Raw genomic sequence first — 20,739 nt, 5'->3', positions numbered from 1 at the left:
ACAGTTTGCTGCTTATGAAATTGCCAAAAGATCAAATTTTCGTTGAGAAAAAATGTCATTCCTTTGGTGCTTTTTCTATCATCATGTCTCCAACTAAGTCACTATTTGTAAAGTCGACTAGTTCTTCAAGACCTCGCCCTCTTTGATACTTCAGTCCATAGTTTGTGGTTTCCTTCACGTAGCGGAGAATGTGCTTAACCGCTTGATGATGCATCATAGTGAGTTTTTCCATGTACCTACTCACCATTCCAACAACATATGAAAGGTCCAGACGAGTATGAGTCAAGTACCCCAAACTTCCGACGATACGCCTCTACTCAGTGCAATTCACCAAGGTTCCTTCAGCATCTTTTTCGGGTTGTAACTATAACGATTCGAGTTTATGAAAAAATAAAATAAAAAATTAAATGGTCTCACGAAATCTCCCCGGAAATCGCGGGATTTTCGATGAGACATTTATTGCATAATAGAAACATTCCTATCTCTGAAGGTTTCCTTATTCTAAAACTCTATAATACCTAATAAGTCGTTCCCCTCCCTCAAAATTAGATTGTTGCGTCTATAAGAGAAAACATACCGGTTTTGAAGAGGGAAATTGTGAGACGTACGCTAGGGTTCGAGTTTTCATTGAGGATTTTTGGGTAGAAGCGGAGTAACGTCGTGGGCGTTGCACAATGAGGAGTGGCAGGCGAAACGACAATAGGGATGAGCGTTAGCATCGAAGGCTTGTCGTAATCGAAAAGGAAAATCGAGTCTAGGGTTTTTATTTCTTTTGGGAAAAGAAGAAGAGGGATTGGATGGGGTCGGGTTTCGGCATCTGTGTACCCGCGGGCTCGCACCACCCAAATCAGGCGTCAGCCACGGCTCCTCTCAGCTCGGCTTGGTGTTTTCATCAGCTCGGATCCGTCAATTACCGCAACTCGGCTTGGCGGCTTAGTTGGTCGGCTCGGCGGCTCGGCTTATTGCCTAGGTACCTCTATAATATATCAATTCCTAGGTTTTCAGCCACTCTAAAGCCGTTGCCGCCCTTATTTTTACAATTTGAGGTCATTATGGTTCCTAACCGTCAGAGACAGATTGTGTTGGGGGTTTATATTGATAAATAGCATGAGGTTTAGCTAGGGTATGTTACGAAAAGATTCCTAAATTTTTATGTGGTTCTTATAGGACATAATTAACCGTTGGAATTAGCTTGTAGCGAGTGACTTCGGCCAAGGCCATCGAGGTAAGTGACCTTTTGGAGTTAGCTTATTGTGTGATGTATGATGGTGCGTGACTTGTGGCCCCTACATGCACCATATTTTATGTGTTGTGACCATGTGTCGTATGGAATATGTTGATTGTTGTCTAGTTATGTTATGTGAAGTTATGAATGATATGTTAGTAATGTATGTCATGAAAATGTTGATCGATGTCATGTATACACGTAGTATTATCGAGTCATGTCATAAAATGTGTATGAAACTGGAATGTATTTTCATGTTATGTAATTTGTCATGTAATATAGGTTATGTGATATGCCATGTAATGTGAGAAATGTATATGTGATGTTAGCAATGCTTATGTAACGCCATGTTAGGTATGTTAAGGGACCTCATGCATATATGTATGTCACTTGCATCGGGATTCTTTCCCTTTATGTTACGAAAGAATGAAATACGATATTTATGTTTGTCATGATATCATGTGGACCCTTTTCTGTTCTATGGTGTCCGACGACGTGTAATACGTTGTGCCCGACCAAGCCAGGCCCAAGGGGTACGTATACGAGCTCGCCTGGTGGGTCCATGTGCACGTACATGGGCCGTGTGTGAAGGAGTACCACACATCCAACCCTATCCGGAATAGAAAAGCGCCCAAGGTCATGTAAAGTTTACGAAAAGTTAGATCCCCAAGGCCATGTATAGTTTAAGTTTATTTGATTGTTTTAAAGCTAAAGCATTGAACATTATTTTTATTTAGAGTTTTCTGAATTCACTTACTGAAGGTTTTATTTTCAGAGATGTCTGTTTGAATTTTTGGACTTTTATGAAAGACTTTTGTTGTGTTTTCCAAGGTTATTTAAGATGAGCTTCCGCGTAATGAGTTATGTATGCATGAGTGATGTAACGCCCCTAATTTTCTAAACCTAATTAGTGACTTCACCTATGCATACATAACTTATTAGGCTGAAGCTATCATAAATCACCTTGGAAAACACAACAAAATATTTCATAAAGATCCACAAATCCAAACAAACCTATCTCTGAAAATAAAACCTTCTGTAATTGAATTCAAAACAAATATAAATAAAATGATATTTGATGCTTCAACTTAAAACAGTCAAATAAACGTAAACTATTAAAAATGCCCCTCGTCCACTTCCATGGTGTCCTCAGCTTTATTGTCAACCCTACATTGGCGTCTTGCCTTTACCTGAAAAATGTAGATTGCACGTGGCTTGAGTATTTTATGAAATACTCAGTAAGTGATCCCACTGTTGGGGTTAGAAATGTAAACACATGCAACATATGTGCGGAACCTAACTTTTCGTAAACTTTACATGGCTTAAGTGTTTTTCTATTCCAGGTAGGGTTGGATACATGGTACTCTTTCACATACGGCCCATGTACACACATATGGACCCGCCAGGCGAGCACAACGTATTACACGTCGTCGGACACCACAGAACAGAAAAGGGTCCGCATGATATCATGGCAAACATAAATATCGTATTTCATTCTTTCGTAACATAAAGGAGAAGTATCCCAATGCAAGTGACATACATATATGCATGAGGTCCCTTAACATACCTAGCATGACATTACATAAGCATTGCTAACCTCACATATACGTTTCTTACATCACATGACATATTACATAACATGAAAATATATTCCAGTTTCATAAGCATTTCATGACATGACTCGATAATACTACGTGTATCTATGGTATCGATCAACATTTTCATAGCATAAACAGTCAACATAATACATGACTTTTCATAGCGTAAACAGTCACATAATCCATCCATCATATAGTCATATCACATAAAATATGGTGCATGTAGAGGCTATAAGGCACACACCATCATACAACACGTAGTAAGCTAACTCCAAGAGTAAGATCAATTACCTTGGTGGCCTTGGCCGAAGTCACTCACAACAAGCTAATTTCAACGGTCAATTTCGTCCTCTAATAACCATATAAAAATTTAGGAACCTTTCATAACCTACTCTAGCTAAATCTCATGATATTTATCAAAATAAACTCCCAACACAATCTGTCTTTGACGGTTAGGGACCATATTGACCTCAGATGGTAAAAATAAGGGCAGAAACGGCTTCGAGAGGGCCAAAAAACTTGGAATCGATATACTATAGTGATACCGAGCTGCTAAGCCGAGCCGCCCAACTAAGCCGCCAGACCGAGCCACGGGAATTGACGGAGCCGAGCCGACGTACCCGCCAAGCCGAGTCGAGAGGCCAAAATTGGAGTCGTGATGTTGGGCCGAATGTGCATGCGGCCCGCGTTCTCGCCTCGGATGTGGGCTAGAGCGGGGGGTTGAAATAGCAGGCTATTGGGTTGCAGGTATACGAGGATACCCGACCTGAATCCAACAACTTGTCTTCCTTACCCAATAAATGTCTCGCCGAAAATCCCGCGATTTCTAGGGAGATTTTGTGAGACCATTTAAGTTTTTTATTTTATTTTATTTTTTCATAGACTCGAATTGTTACCGGTGACGTAGGTGACGTCACTAATTAGGTTTAAAAGTTAGGGGCGTTACAATAACTTTGCTTCCATGGGATACTTTGGTCAAATTATTGCAACAGTTTCTTAGCATAGGCTGATTGCTTTAGCATAATGCAATCTTTCCTTTGGTCCACTTCAATACCGAAATAGTATGTGAGTAACCCGAGATCATTCATCTTAAATTCTTTCACCATTTGCTGCTTGAACTCTTTGACGTCTTCTACACTTGTACCAGTGACGATCAAGTCATTAACGTACACACCAACTATGAGTGTTTTAACTCCATTGTTTCTTGTATACACTACTTGTTCTTGCGAGCACTTCATGAAGTTTAGAGTCTTTAAGTTCTTGTCCAGACGTATATTTCATGCCCTCAACACTTGCCGTAAATCGTAGAGGGCGTTTGACAACTTGTACACTTTGTGCTTTTCGATTTTGATGACGAACCCTTCAAATTGGGCAGCATACACTTAATCTTGGAGAGCACCATTTAAGAAAGCTAATTTGACGTCCGAGTGATGGACCTCCCACCCGTATTGAGCTGCGAGGTCAAGAATCAGCTTTATAGTGACTAGTCTAGCCACATGCACGAAAACATCCTCAAAATCATCTCCTTGTCGCCACACGTATCCGTTCACCCCGAGTCTTGTTTTAAGTTTGATGACATTTTCTTTACTATTTTTCTTCAACTTAAACGCCCACTTCAAACCAATGGGCTTGTGTTTAGGCCGTAAGTTAGTCAGTGCCCATGTCTTGTTCTTCTTATTGGCTTCAAACTTTTTTTGCATGGCCTCTTGCCACATGGTCTCAGTTGCTGCCTCATGGTAAGTTGTCACCTCCTCGGCCGCGAGCAATACTAACTTGTCAGGATCTAATTCTTCTCAAGTGTATCCACATAAATTTCAGCAAGAGAACGAAACTTCTTTGGTCCACCCTCTATTGTGGATCCTCCTGTGTTCTCGCTTGAGCTCTCTTGTTCTAGAGAATTCATCACGCATTTCTGTGTCATCGGTGATGATATGTGTAGATTTTTTTGATGTCGTTGTTGGTGCACTTTCTTGGTCTGTTACGTCTCCCTCTTCTTACAGGGCAATGAACTTTGTAACAGTCTGTTTGTTATCGCCAACATTGCACCAATTCCACTTCTTCTCTTCTTAGAATACGACATCTCTAATTACATGAATTTTCTCATGTTTTGGATTATACAACTTTTGTGCCTTGGTCTCATCCTCTATGCCAAAGTACATATTTTGGCTTCTGTCATCAAGTTTTTTGATATATAGCTTTGCGGTCTTAACATGTGTTGTACAATCAAAGACTCTGAGGTACTCGAAGTGAGGTGTCTCGTCGAACCATGCTTCGTAGGGATGCGAGTGTCCAACGACTTTATCGGTAAATAGTTTAGAAGATAAACCTCATGTCGTATTGCCTCACCCTAGAAAATCATCGAGAGTTGCATGTTCTTGAGTAAGCTTCTTGCAGTGTTCACTATGTTGTGGTTTCTTCGTTCAAGCATAATGTTTTGTTGTGGAGTGTACGATGCGATGAGTTGATGCTTGATACCTTGCTGTGGTTTCTTCGTTCGATTATAATGTTTTGTTGTGGAGTGTATGATGCGATGAGTTGATGCTTGATACATTTCTCTTCGAAAAACTTTGAAAAGTTCTGGGATAAGAACTCGCTACCTCAGTCGATGTGCAAGGTTTTTAGCTTGTGATTAGAATCATTTTCAACGAGTCTTTTGAACATTTTTAACGCACATAATGCCTCTCCATTTTCTCTGAGCATGTACACCCACATCCAACGACTATAATCGCCAACAAGTAAGAGAAAATATTTGTTACCCCCAATCAATGATGGGGTGATCAGACGAGTCTGAGCATGTACACCCACATCCAACGACTATAATCGTCAACAAGTAAGAGAAAATATTTTGTTACCCCCAATCAACGATGGGGTGATCAGGCCACACAAATCTGCGTGAACCAGTTGCAGTGGTCGCTCAACACAGAAACTGGTTTGAATAGGGAACGACAATCTTGCTTGTTTGGAGACTAGAAAACTTTGACATAGCTGGTTCGGGTGTATGATTTTGGGTAGCCCCGTAGCCATCTTCTTCTTTCCCATCATTTTGAGCGCCTAAAAGCTCACGTGCCCAAGTCTTGCATGTCACAGCCAAGTTGGGTCTACGAGTGCCATCAATAGAGAGTCCTTGAACAAAGTACACCCTCCACTTAATCGAGGCTCGACTCCTTCTATGAAGTCCTTGAACAAAGTAGACCCCCTGTTCGACAATTGAGTCATTTTTTATTACACCTACGAGACTCACAACTTCTTTGTTCGACATTTGAAGATTCTATTGACATGACTAAGTTAAGGGCATGACTCTAAAACCATGTTAGGGATAACGACTCTTCACAATCGTATCATATTGTCCACTTTGAACATGACGTCTTGTAGCTTGGGCTTCCTCAAACGACCTCATAACAATACAAAGTGGCTAATCATTCCCTAAATTAGGCAATGTGTCACTCCATCCCAACAATCTTCAACAAGAACATGAATAACTATTTATAGCGTTGAAAATATACAACATATGGTCAACTGAAAGGTTGTAACTCTCATCCACATCAATACCATAACTACTAATTATAACTTAAAACCTTAAAAATAATATTCTAAAATTAAAAAAACACAATGAAACTTCCCTGTATCTATACAATCTTTTGATCCATGATTAAGCAACTTCCCTAGATATTGTTCTGGTTCTAAGTTGATAGTGATAGTACACGTCATTAGCTATTTATAAGTCTTGTTTATTGTTAGTTTAGTAAATCAATTTGCAATTTGGTAGAAATTAAAGTAATTAAAAATATTTATTGATAAATCTATTTTTACATTTTTGTTTGTTCAAAACAGAAATCTATTTTTAAACTCCCTAAAGAAAAATGACGTGGAGCGCCATTTCACAAATTCTATTTTTGACGTCATAATGACGTGGAATACATATTTATAATAACAACTTTAAAATTGTGCTTATAATTATTTATTAATTAAATTTATTATTATTAGTATTTATTGATGCGTGCATTATTCATAAAAGATAATATATATATATATAAATAACTAAGAAAGAATATTAATATTTCTCGATAGGTCGGTGATATTTCTTTTAATTCATTGACGGTTGCAGTATTCACAATATTTTCAGTCTTTTTTTTTCTTTTCCGACCATAATATCAGTTAGATCTTGAACGTCTGAATTATAAAGAGTATTTAAAGTCACAATGTACACAAATCATGTCTCGACCTCTGCTTTTTTATATATATTTATTTATATTATATTAATATTTTTTCATTAGAAAAATAAATTCAAACTTTTAATCTTTTAGTCGAAGAAATTAAATAATATTCACGATGATTTTATCTTTATTATAGTAAAATAATATATTTATATGATCTATTTTTAAACAAAATATTTTTAAGAACAACGATCTAGAATGCCACGTCATCAATTATGCGTCGACAAGGCGCGTTACAATTGGTCCATCTTATGTGGAACGCCACATCAGCTTTTTATTCTTTTTAATTATTGTTTTTTTTTTTTTTAATTTTATTTTATTTCTTCTAACATACAATCTCCGACGACCGGCAGCGTTTTCTCCTACTGGGCTCTCGTTTTCAGCGGAGAGAGCTAAAAACTCGGAGGCTATGGCTGTTAGAGCTACAGTCTCTCGTTTCCCAATTGATGCTGATGCTCAGGAGAATTCCGGCCTTCCATGGGGAGTTTCCGTCACTCCTTTCGCCTCCAAGGACGAGAATGGCCGCCCTCCTGCCTACGGATCCGACGCTCACCTTCTCCCTCGCTGCGAGCATTGCTGGGCCTACTTCAACTCCTATTGCGACCTCGAGCATTGGGCCTGGACGTGTGCCCTATGCGGCACCCTCAATGGCCTGTCTTCCAAGGCGATTGCTCGATTCTCCAACCCTGAATCCTGCCCTGAGATGATGTCCTCTTTCATAGATCTCGAGCTGCCCGGTGAGTCCTTTTGTTCTTCGTTTTCGATTTGAATTCGCCCTTTCAATTCCTTTTTCACCTTCTAATTGTCGGATTTTGGAAAGAGGATTGAAACTATGAATCTTGTCATTTTTTGTTCATTTCATGGGGTCATAGATGAATATGCTGTTGTAATTGTTTTCATGTACACGGAATTCAGCACAAATTTTAGCCTTCTTTCTTACCATATTTCCCTCTGGTACTAAACTGCTAATGATCCTATTGATTGATATGGCATGCATTATTTCTTTTGTCTTGTGTATGGTTGTATTTGCCTCTTTTCATTCTGGGGTTTACCTTCTTTGACATTGATCTATTTTTCCCCTTTTAAAGATGAAGGCTCAGGAGGGGAAGCGATGCAAGCTCGTCCTGTATACGTTGCAGCCATTGATCTGTCATGTAAGATTCCTACTAACCCACTCAGATGCCTCTGATCCAAATAGTTGTATCCATCTTTATTTGATAGGAGGCGGGTGCTGGAAAGAAGCCAAACATTTTAAACGAGTTTCTTAATTGTGCTATTATCATAGAAGTTGGAAAATTACCAATAAACATTACAATTTGAAGATATAATACGTGTTTTTATCAATTTCTATGATAGTAGTACTTAAGCAATTAAACTATAGTTTAGTTGATTTTATTACCGGAGTTGAATGTTTTTTTTTTATCAGTTTAATAGCAAAAAACACTACAAAGAAAAGCCCAATTAGAAGGCACCAAATTAATAGAGTCCCTCAAGTCCTAGGTGGGATTTTCTTGTTCTATTCTGGGAGGAAAGGAAACTAGACTATCTGAGTGAAAAGTAAAACTAAAAGCGGCAAAAAGCCAATGGGACTTGCACAAAGATGCTCTAGTTGGTTTGAATAAAAAAAATGTTGCCCCTACAAGAGGAAGTAAGGAAGAAGCCAATTGAGTTAAACAAACATGGGTGGGGCCATCATCTTTATCGAAGGTAATAGGTGTTTCATCAAAAGGAAGACGTTAGAGTTCTTATAAGGAAGAAGCAAATTGAGTTCAACAAACATGGGACAGGGGATTGGATTTTCTTCCCTGTGGAAGGTAATAGGTGTCTTATCCATTAAGTTATGACCATATCGGTGAATGGAAGAAACTAATTGAACCATACCTGAAAATTCAAGCTAAAATGTAGCCCATGTTCGAAAGTTTTCTCTATCTCCGCACATGTCCCATAAAATTTCACAAATGACCAACTTCGGTTGGGACTTTGTCTTGGAACTAAGGGCCATATTGGAAGGAGCTAAACTACTCAACTTTTTAAAATCCTGAAAACATCATGCCAGAACAAACTCAAGTAAATAGTTATTTCCATAAATTTTTATGTCATTTAACCAAGTTCTTTTTGGCAAGAGTAGTTAGGTCTTCTAATTATGATACTCCTCGCCCAATTTACATCAATATGGATTTTAATTTGAAGATAGATAGTTGTGTTTATTGAATAACAGTTCTTTAAGAAGCATAAACACTTTAGTTTGAGTAATGTGTGCCTAACATGTGTGCAAAATTTGGACACTCTAACACTAGTTAGACACGTAGTAGATACTTTGTAGTACGATAGATGCGTATCATTTGTTAATTGTACAAAGTGAATATAGATCCAACATTTGTTAGAATAAACTTTTGAGGATGAAATGTCTCATCTTTTGAAGCACATAAATGTTTAAACTTGTTGACTTGAATTTTCTTCTCGTATAAAATTGATACATTTAAAAAAATGTATTCTTATAAATGTGTTTTTGTTGTGTTAGTTTCTTAGGTTTTTAAAAATGATGTGTCATCGTATATAGGTTGTGTTGTTTCTGTGTCTCATGTCCATTTCCATATCTGTGGTTTTTAGATATACTTTTTCTTTAGTTTATTTTCATATCTTAAGGTGTGTTTGGGGTGCCGAGTTGAGTTTTTAAGTTTGAAGTTGTATAGTCTGTGGAGTTAAATAACATGTATTTAGGGTATTGAGTTGTTCAGTATCGATTACGGAAGTCTATGTTTGGGGTGTTTATTTGGTACGAGTTTAGGAAGTCGGTGTTTGAGGTGCAAAGGTGTTTGTTTGGTATGAGTTTAGGAAGTCGGTGTTTGAGGTGCAAAGTTGTTTAACATGGAACTCTAAACTTTGTGTTTATGCGGGCTGTTTTTTTCTGCATATTTTTTTGTTGTGCTCTACAATAAGAGCTATATTAGAAATCAATTTTTTTTTTCTAAATTTAAATAATAAAGATTTATTCCCATCAAAGCAAATTTCATTTTCATTTTCACCTATTATTTGATTTAGATTGCTAAAGATATTTTTCTAGGAATTTTCTTTGAAATTTATTCTATTAGAAATCCTTGTTTTTAATTAATTGTATTGCTTTTTTAAATGTATTATTTATTAAAAACATTTGTTCTAGTGACCTAAAAGGTATATATATATATTAGTTAAAAAATTAGTTGCATAACAACACTTGGGCTGATGGAAGAAGTGGAATATCGAAGGGTCTCGTTTCATCAGCAATTTTGAGTATCAGACCTTTCATCATGGCTTTCTTCAGGTTCTTATAGGTTGACATTCTGGACTCCAACTCCAGTTGTTGTCTTTCCTCATTAACTTTTTCGAGGACCCAACATGTTTTGAGAATCCTTCGAAGAATTGCTGATAGTAATTGGCTAATCTGAGAAAGGAAGATGGGGTCCTCGGTTGTAATAATTCTAGTTGGGCGGTCCCCACCACGAATTTCCATCTCTGTTGGAAGGATTTATGGTCTCTCCCTCCAATTCCAAGTCTGTCATCCCCCACTTTTGGGCAAGCTGGATTGATTATTACTATTGCCTTTCACTTGAGGAAGTTTGATCTCGTTTCACATTTTGGGATTGATCGCTACTAACGTCAAAGAAATGCTCTGTTGCTGCGTAGGCAGTGAAAGGTTTTGAATTCGTTGTTTATATAGTTTGGACTTCGTCCACTGCTTCGGCCCTCTGACAAAAAAGAGGCTTTGTCTTTTTCGGGCATATCATGAATATCTAACATAAACTTGAAAAACTACTTGATGTAGTCTCAAATATTCATAGTATGTTTCAATTCCCTCAATTTCTGTCTCTTAATATCTCGATATTCTTAGTAGTGAAAAACTGGGAACGAAGTTCTTGTTTTAATCTTTCCCAGGTGTCTATGGTACATCAATTGTCTTGAATATCCATATTCCTTGATCTCCACCACAACTTTGCTTTGTCAATTAGATGCATTGTTGTCAACGTGACCTTTGCTTCTTCTATCACGATATTTGTGGCTTGAAAGTATTGTTCGAGGTCAAAGATGAAGTTCTCTAGAGCCCTAGCATCTCTAACCCCACATAAGAGCTTAGACTCTGGACCTTTATCTTGTTAAACTGGACCGTGTTCTATGTCGGGGTTCGGTTTCCTACTACTCTCATGATGAGGTTTAGTCTGGCAGTCAAATCCATTATTGTGGCTCTAACCATATCAAAGACAACTTTTACATCTTCAAAAAAGTCTGAGGCCATTTGGACTATCACTTTTTCAGAGTTGTCTAAATCTTTGACATGTTCCTCCATGCAGACAATAGAGCTTGTCAATCTCTCCCCATGCTCAAAGCCACCTGCTCGTGTGATTTTACCGCGACACTAGACACATACATTCCAAGAGCAAATCATTAGTTGGTCATTGACTGTTATTAGAAAAACTATCTGCTTACTTATTAACCATTCAATATATTTTTGGAGGAGATACAACTATACTTTGTTACAGAATATAGCTCTATCGTAATTTTTTTCCTATTAATTTTTGTAGTCTGTTTATTTCATTTCTAGTACTTTCTGCTTTGAAGTGAAGATTAAAAGTTTTTATTTTCACATAATGAATCTGGTTAAATAGGATGGATAAATGATTGAAAAGGAAATGCATTCGGAAATACCTAATTGTCGAGTGATTGGGCCAACTTGTAGACATCTCAATTAATCTCACCTTCTGCCAACTTGTAGACACCTCAACTAATCTCACCTTCATCCTTCTTTCTCTCTCTCCTTTTTCCCCCTGTTAATTCTCTTCACCCTTTCCATATTATTTTATTTGGTTTTCAACTGCAGCTTCAGAAGAATTTTTGGAGCTCACCAAAAGTGCATTACTGGCAGCTTTAGAAGGTATTCAAGTGTTGGATTAAAACCCTATTTTCTTGTAAATCTGTAATTCTTGTTAAGTCCTTTTATCTCTGTGCTATTTTAATATTCCTTGTAGCTCTTGGGCCTGGTTCACTTTTTGGTCTTGCTACCTTCAGCCACAAACTAGGTCTATACGATGTTCAAGGTCCCATACCCATTGTGAAGAATGTCTTCATTCCCCCTGATATGGAGGGCACCCTGCCAATTGAACTTGAAGATGTAATGCCTTTGTTGCAGTTTTTGGCACCGGTATGTCAAAGATGTCATTTTGTCTACCTTTGTACTTTATATAATTGATTGTATTGTCAATTATCAATCAGAAGCTGGTTATCATCACCTTCCATGCATCATGATTGGATGAGCCTGTAATTTAATAATCTAATTGCAGGTGGAAACCTGTAAGGATCGCATTGAGGCTGCTCTCGAAACTCTTCGACCAACCACGTCATGGGAGAGAACTACAGCAGCAGGTCAAGGAATAGATGGTATATTGATGGGTGGAAGAGGTTTTGGTGTGGCTATGGAAGCACTCCTTAATTACCTCGGATCAGAATATGGGAGCATATTTGCATTAGGTAAGCAGGGGAAGGCTCACCTAATAATTTCTCTGTTCTCAAAGAAGTGGCATTGAGCAATGCCTATTTTTCTTTCAATCAAAGGACACAAATTCTAATGTATGGTGTTGTCTTCTTTACTTCAGCTAGAATTTTTGCTTTCCTGTCTGGCCCTTCTGATTATGGAGCTGGTCAACTTGACACGAGGCGATATGGGGAGCAATATGCTAGTAAAGGAGAGGATGCAGACCGTGCTTTACTTCCTGAGCAGACCCCATTTTATAGGGAGTTGGTAATATGGATAATTAATCGTTGCTCTGATCTATTTTAATGCTTTTCAAGATTGTAAGTATTAATTTACATGTTCCAGGCTGCAGTTGCCGTCCAAGCAGGAGTTTGTGTCGACATATTTGCTATTACAAATGAATACACAGATTTGGCATCCTTAAAATTTCTTAGCATTGAAAGTGGTGGCTCACTATGCTTCTATTCAAGTACAGATGACTCAACTCTTCCTCAGGATATGTAAGTATATAGCAGTTTGTAATATTCTTCTCACTTCAATTAAAAAGAAATAAAACATCCAGGACTCTATAGCCTATATGCTTTTAGTTATAAATCGGTTTAAATTGCATATAGGATTAATAATGCACTTATGAACTAATGATTTTTCAAGTAAAATACATAGTGCATGAGAGATTGTTTTTATCATCTACTAGAATAAATATATGTTAATACAGATACTAATATTTGAAACCCATACAAACCTGCATTCTGAAATTGCTATCACTTAGGAGATTGTTTAATGACAGAATTATATTGCAGGTATCGGATGTTAAGTCGGCCTTATGCATTTGGTTGTGTATTGCGATTAAGAACTTCTACTGAATTCAAGCCTGGCCGTTCTGTGAGTTTGAAATGTTGTTTGAATTACATATAACTTTTAGGCTAACCCTTCAAATATTTTATATCATACGAATTTTCTTAACTATTCTGCAGTATGGTCATTTTTTCCCGGATCCACAATATGAGAATGTTCAACACATAATCTGTTGCGATTCTTATGCAACATATGCGTATGACTTTGAATTCGCAAATAATGTTGGATTTTCAAGGTACAGAACTACTATTGTAGTATTTGTGGAATTATTTTCCCTTGTTGACATGCTTCAAAACAATTTATAATATAGTATGATGCGTTTTTGTAATCTTCTTGATATTAAATGCTAAGAAATACCTCTCACAGTCAGTGATGGTTGCTTTCCGACACCATAATCTAGCTAATTGTAGATGCATTCACATTTATAGTTATGGACAAACTTAAATGAAAAAGAGCAGAAAAAGAGCAGTGAGCTTGAACCTGCTTGGTTTGATTATTGTTTTGTAAGTGTGTTTTGGAACTTTTTTATTTTTATTATTTTTTTTAATAAGAAACTGATCTTTCATTGAGCGAATAAATGAATATAAGGGCATACAAAAGAACAAGTCCAACAAAAGGAAAGTTCATGACCTAACCATTGAAAAGGACTTCAATTCAACAAAATAAAACTTAGCTCATAATTTCAGAAAGAAAGCATAACCAATGCCCATAATATTATGTTGGAACATCAATCAAACCAATTACAAATCCTTTCTTTCCTTCACTAAGGAGGTCAAGGGTAGGAAATCTTCAGAGAGGATGTTGCCTTTACTCCAAAAAGGTTGGAGAATTTTTCAAGAGAACAAATCCTTATGTGAAGAGGTGGTCTTGCTCATGAAGCTTGAAGTTGGGTTCAGTTTATCTGTATATACTTCCATGTGCTTTCCTTTTGCTCTCTGTTCTTGATAGTTAATAAATAGGAAAAGGGGAAGGGGAGTGGTTCATTTGTTATTGGAGGATATTTTTTCACCTTGCATTTTGTAGCCGCCGTGTACAACTTTATATTTTCTTTTGATTTTTTGGCTGTTTCCTTCGCCAAACAGCTTTATTTAATACTTGTATCATCCTTAAGGACAGTCTAGTTTTATGAAAAAATGTCCATAAAATCAAAATTTTTCGACTCTGTTCAAGTTTTCATTTCCTTGCAAATAAGTTGGTTTAGTCTCTGACCACATTGAATTTCGCCAACTTTCTGTTCTTGTAAAATATTTTAAATTTATAAATCCATCCCGTTAAATACTTATTGTTTGCCAGCTTTATACTACTAATCATTATACGATGATCTTTTGCAGGCATGCTCCTGGGCTCCCTATTGTGCAGATTGCTTTCCAATATACAGTTGTTGTGCCTCCTGAGGAGCTTTCTAGTTCTGTTTCATCTAGTAGGTACATCCAAAGATACAGAAACTTTCATTGAAGTTTTTCTTATTTTAAAGGCTCCAAAATATAAACATCGTCTAACATGTGTTTGTGTTCAATAGGTTGATTCTCTTGTGTTTTTTATGCCTCATTCAAGTGTTGAATGTCAATAATATATTTATCAATGTATCAATATCAATTTGACTGTCCGTCCAGTCCTCAATTACGAGTTAACATTTTCTTGGATTGGTTCTTCTTAACGATTTTAACATTAACAGTTAGGTCACGACATTACAGCTTTCATTCTCATACTAAAAGCGTGCACACATTTCATTAGTTTTCTCTCGTTTGTGACGACCTGGTTGAGGGATTTTAATCACTGTGATGACATGTATAATGCGTCCAGAAAGAATGGCTCTGATACTTTTCTTGCTCTCATTGCTGACACACCCACTCGCTTTGGTTTACGAATGCTTAAAATCCATGTCACTTTCTAGGCTTTATTTTCAATTAATTTCCTCCTTAATGAAGTAGGAAGATTAAAATGATCATAGAAAATGTTTATTGTCTATCCAGTTTCTTTTCTATTCCAGTTTCAATTTCATTGAAGGTCATCATAATCTCTAACTTAGTTCCTTTCATGAAGAGAAAGTAAGAAACTTCCTATGAGAAAAAAACATTCCCTCTGGATTCTTTTTGTCTGAAATCAGTGTTTCATAATTTATGTTGCCATTAATATACTTTTCTCTTGTCAGTTGCTTATAGGACAAGTTATTGTGACTAACTTGACGCATGATGGATTGTTTATGCAGAACCGAACATTCCCTTAAACGAAGACTGAGGATACGAACTATACAGTTCGGTACTGCTCAAAATTTTAACGAGCTTTACGATAGTGTTGAGCCTGAGGTGGTTCTCTCATTGCTTGTCCATAAGGTAAGTCCTTTCCAATTTATCTGTACCAACAATCTGCTCAAAATTTTAACGAGCTTTATGACAGTAATGAGCCTGAGGTGGTTCTCTCATTGCTCATTCACAAGATAAATCCTTTCAAACACAACTGTACCAACAAAACAATCTGCTATAAATATATCTAACAAAGTGATTATCATGGGAGCATGCTGAATTTCTTTACAGTCATGGTAAACAGACAAACAATATGAATATTTTAGTCAGGACTTCAATGGATAAACGTATCACTACAGCAAAAGAATATAATTTATTTATTGTCTTGGTGGAAGATCACTTGTTTGGAACTGTACTAATAATCCTAGAGAACCCTTGTTGCCCCCAGGCTGCCCCATTGGCAAAGGATCATGGTGTCTGAGTAACATCTATCCAAAGTTGTGTGGTCAAAATTTTGGGTGAGTTTAATAAGAATAAATCTTGATATCTTCTTTGTTCAGGTATCTTCGAATTAGTGGGATGCTAGGTTGCTCGGTTTTCAAAACATCTTATAAAATCCTTGTTAGAGAGAACGGAGACTTTAGAGAGATTTTTGTTTTTTGATTTTTAAAGAGAGAAGAGTGTAGTGTATACATTTACTCTAATTGAAGAGTCTATGAATCATCATGGGTTAGGCTAGTAGTCAATAAGAGCCCGTAAATAATAAAAAGCTACAAGTTAATTTGGCAACTAAATGTTGTAGAGTCAGATGATTGTCTCATGAGACTTGTGAGATTGTGCAAGTTGGTTCGAAAAACACTCATGTATAGGAGAGTCTGTGCTTCTTAGAACTATTGTAATTAAAAAGGAAAATATAATTAAATATTAAATTAATATGTAGTAGTTAACATTGAGCAAGACAAGGAGTTTAACGCATTGTTAGCTAAAATCTCAGCAATAGTAAAGTGGTTCAAAAGTAGTAGCAATAGCACACGCCTCCTTAGTAGTAGGAAAGGAGAATCAATTTAGCACTCTACCTTCTCTCCAAGGCCTCCTTGACACCCGAACTACTAAGTAGGGTTCTTTTGGATAATGGAATGGGCACAATTTTAGTAAATAAAGTTTTCTAATCTAAAAGCTTCAATTTACTAATTAAGTTTTGAGTGCAATAGAGTATAACAAGAGAGAATTATTGAATTCACATGTAATTACATTGTATTCCTATTTATAAATTCTCCAAAACAAGGCACCTATAAAATATTTTTAAGAATGCTCGCAAAATATTAATGCAAAGTGAGATAAGGATACGGAGTTGGCTATTTCTAGTACTCATTCATGCTCACCTAATTACTTCCCTGTTGACTGATTTTAACAGATTACAGAGCACTCTTATCTCTTACCCGTATGCGTATTTGCTACTAGCTATATTTGCATTGTGTCACTGACATTTATGTTGTCTTGACCATACTTCTATTTCTCAAGGTTATATTAGCTTCTTTGGAGCAAGGTGTTCGAGAGGGCAGGGCTCTACTTCATGATTGGCTTGTAATTCTTACTGCCCAATACAATGATGCTTATAAACTCGTTCATTACAAAAATGGAGCTTCAGGAACTTCTCTGGTCGATGTTGCATTCTCTCAGTGTCCGCAACTTCAATCTCTACCTCGCTTGGTATTTGCATTACTTAGGAACCCTCTCCTTCGTCTTCATGAGGAAGGTATCCACCCCGACTATCGGATCTACCTGCAATGCCTTTTCAGGTAATTTGTGAACATTTTATTTAGAAGATTGCCATTTGCATTTTATTTATCTTTGATAAATAAGAAAGTAATCGTTGGTGTTTTCCGAGAATTTTACGTAGACCTCTTTGAGATATATAGTCTTTTTTGTGCAATTCTAAATGGGAAGCAAGTCTTCAGATCTTATTGGTGAAACTGACTACTTGAAATGACTACTTGAAATTCAACCGATCCTCCATTATCTTTTTTTTCTCTTGCAAAATGACTGAGCTGAATGAACTATTTACCATAAAATGTGGTAAATGAAATCTCCTTAGCCTCCTTTTTAAAGTATTATTGATCATGCTACTTAATTTGATATACACAATAATGTTAATTTGATGTCTTTGGTGTATATATTTTCTTAACCTACACTTGATTCAGTTATACTATTTCTTTGGTGGGGTATGCACTGATTTAGAAATTTGATGCAACTTGATAATATTGTGGTTAGCAAAAAAGCTATAAGAATATCAGTTTCATATATATATTAGTCTTCTCTCCCTCGGTTTCTCAAAATGTGACTTTGCCGTGTAATTCATGTGTCTTTTACTGGCGCAGTGCACTTGAACCAAGTTCCCTACATTGTGCCGTGTATCCAGTATTGGCATCATATTCTACTCCCGACATTCAAGCATATCCACGACACTCGTTGAGTCGTGCTGCACTGATTACGAGCGGCAGTCCGATATTTTTCCTAGACGCATTCACAACTCTAATTGTGTTCTATTCTTCCACCGCAGACCCTACACTTCCATTTCCTCCTCCTCAAGATTGTAAGATAATTCTTTGCTTTCATATGAAATGGATGTTACTTCAAAATTCAGTTGAAGTCTTTTTTTTTTAACTTTGTCGTGCTGATTTTCAGGTTCGTTAAGAACTACAATTAACGAACTAAAACAAGAGAGATGCATCACCCCAAGACTCATATTTATTCGTGGAGGTCGGGATGATGCTACAGCTTTTGAAAACTATCTTATTGAGGAACAGGATGTCGATGGAAGCGGCCTGACTAGCGTCATGGGTTTCGTTTCCTTTCTCGAAGATGTCAAGCAGGGCGTTTTGGAATATCTGAAATAGATTGCATTGCTTGAAGTTCATCTTCCATGGCAACCAAAAGCAGCAATACATGTTTCAAATGTCCAGGTATTTCAGCCACTCTTGGAATCCGCAATAGAGGTATCTATATGAATGTTTGCAGCAAATTTGGTTTTCCTGATGGCATAGAATTGAAGATCCTCATTGTGGTGGACACTACAAAAGATCATTTTCAGGTGCATACTACTTATTGCTGTATCTTTATTATAGCCATAATTTTCTTGTCTGAACAAAAAAAAATATAGATATGAGACTAGTTAGAGCTGTTCTCATTAGATATTTTTTCAGTTTTGTATTCGGATGGTTGAAATATTCTTCTATCTTTTTTTTATAGATAAGTTGATAGGGGAATTTTATTCTTATGGAATAATTGATTTGCTTGGAAACATTGAGCTGTTTAGATCTATAAATGCAGGGTCCTTTTTCCATTACAGGTCTATGAGTTCGTTTTCGAGGATATAGTTTTGAACTTCATGGGTCGTTTACTCACATGAACCAATCAATTTATGTCTTAACATGGGAGAGCTAAAGATTGCTAGAGAATTTAATCAGATTATTTGCTGAAATTTTCTATGATTCGTATCTGACTAAGAGATTTATAATAATTGATCTTTATGTCGTTTCTTAATATGTATGGCCTATAAAGAGAAAACGTTTGTTGAAATGAATTTTTCTACTTGAAAGTTGGGTTTGGGGGTGTTCTAACATTAAACCAATATAGGCAAAATTCCTATACTAACTACGAAGAGAGTAGGTTGTGGTCTTTTGTGACCATACTGTGTGTGGTCCTCACGTTATGACAAGTAAAGCAGTGACCCTCAATTGAACAACTTTGCCATAACTTAGCACGGACCCTCAATTGAACCACTTTGTCGTAGCTTGATTCATATACCATCAATTGGGATATATATAAATGTTTGCAATAAAGGGATCTATATGAATGGACACTTTTAATTGAATAACTTTGTGACATACCAAGAACACTCTTATGCCTATTCCTCTTTTAGTTATCTCAATCTCGATTTATCTAGACAGGTTTTATTCACATGAATCTTTTTTCCTTGTTTTGAGTTACAATTGAAGGTTGCGTTGAGTTTATTTTAATTGTGGTCTTGACTCTTATTTACACGGCGGGAGGCTCAAGATTCAATGTTTGACTTAGTTAACACATAGCTATAGAGCCCGTTTTGATTATCTTTTAATGGAGTTGATACTAAAATTGAAGGCTTATAATAATGAAAACTAAACTCTCCTAGCCCAGCCCACGGGAAAGCCTCTTCTTTCTCGTCTACATCAAGTGCATTGAGAGGAGTTATTTTCATCGCATAAAAACAAATGAAGAGAACCTTCAACTTTCTCAAATAAATTCCAAATTTTATTTGGAACAAAATCCATTTCAATCCAACAATATAATTTCAAAATAATTTAAACAATATATGGAATTCAAATTAAGCAATTAATTCAAAGTTAATGGATGAAATTCCATATTTTTGTAGACAATATAAGTAATTAAATTAATTGAAGAAAATGAATAAATAAAGCACTTGAGAAGAAGATCAGGACATATGGTAAAGCTGTCTAATTTGACAAATAATTAATTAATAATTAAACAACGCTTTTGACTATTATTATTATTACTATTATTATTATAATAATAGCAGTTGAGAAGTTGAGTTGTACACTACTTGCTTTTTCCATCTCCATATTTTAAATCTTAAAATTTAGTTTTTTGAAAAAAAAAGTAAATTTCTTTGATACATTTTATCTAAAGAAAATGAAGAAATATGTACTAATTACTGCTTAATGAAGTCGCGAGAACTAAATTTAAGCTAATCAAGTAAATTAAAATTAAACCGGTCACGTTTTATCTATAAAAAATACTAACTCTAAGAAAAAAAAGTTAAAAATTTATTAGTACTTTATTTCAAAAATATCACTGAACTCTTTAGCGTTTAAAAAATACCATTTAACTTTAATAAGTTTTATTAATACTTTTTAACTTTTTTGAAAAGTTAAAAAATACTTTGTGATTAATATTTTGTTTAAAAAATACCCATAAAATTTTAAAAGTAGCATTAACACCATGTTTAGGCATAAAAAAGGAGTGAAACAATTATTTCAATCAATACATAGACAAACGTTGACGAAGCAACATCTTATAAATTATCTCAGACTTTTTAATGTTA

The 20,739-nt window shown here is 36.1% G+C and overlaps 1 protein-coding gene across 1 annotated transcript; it reads left to right on the top strand.

Moving 5' to 3' along the window:
• The first annotated feature begins 7,356 nt into the window (after window positions 1-7,356).
• On the top strand, window positions 7,357-18,986 carry LOC111801895 (protein transport protein sec24). Its single transcript, XM_023686114.1, has 14 exons — window positions 7,357-7,774; window positions 8,126-8,191; window positions 11,890-11,943; window positions 12,038-12,210; window positions 12,350-12,536; window positions 12,662-12,807; window positions 12,886-13,040; window positions 13,341-13,422; window positions 13,515-13,630; window positions 14,727-14,819; window positions 15,605-15,728; window positions 17,160-17,437; window positions 18,017-18,231; window positions 18,324-18,986. Exons 1-14 carry the CDS (start codon window positions 7,447-7,449, stop codon window positions 18,533-18,535), a joined length of 2,229 nt encoding a protein of 742 aa, XP_023541882.1. The 5' UTR covers window positions 7,357-7,446; the 3' UTR covers window positions 18,536-18,986.
• Window positions 18,987-20,739: the final 1,753 nt, after the last annotated feature.

Source organism: Cucurbita pepo, chromosome LG09 (genome assembly GCF_002806865.2).
Source record: "Cucurbita pepo subsp. pepo cultivar mu-cu-16 chromosome LG09, ASM280686v2, whole genome shotgun sequence".
Classification (NCBI taxonomy): domain Eukaryota; kingdom Viridiplantae; phylum Streptophyta; class Magnoliopsida; order Cucurbitales; family Cucurbitaceae; genus Cucurbita; species Cucurbita pepo.
Note: the sequence above shows the minus strand (reverse complement) of the source record. Positions and strands in the feature narration are given on the sequence as shown.

Bases quoted from the DNA above. Each gene is read 5' to 3' on its own strand.
- LOC111801895 (XM_023686114.1), top strand. From the start codon at position 7,447: ATGGCTGTTAGAGCTACAGTCTCTCGTTTCCCAATTGATGCTGATGCT. The intron at 14,820-15,604 runs GTACATCCAAAG...TTGTTTATGCAG, and splicing joins AGTTCTGTTTCATCTAGTAG to AACCGAACATTCCCTTAAAC. The intron at 17,438-18,016 runs GTAATTTGTGAA...TTACTGGCGCAG, and splicing joins TACCTGCAATGCCTTTTCAG to TGCACTTGAACCAAGTTCCC.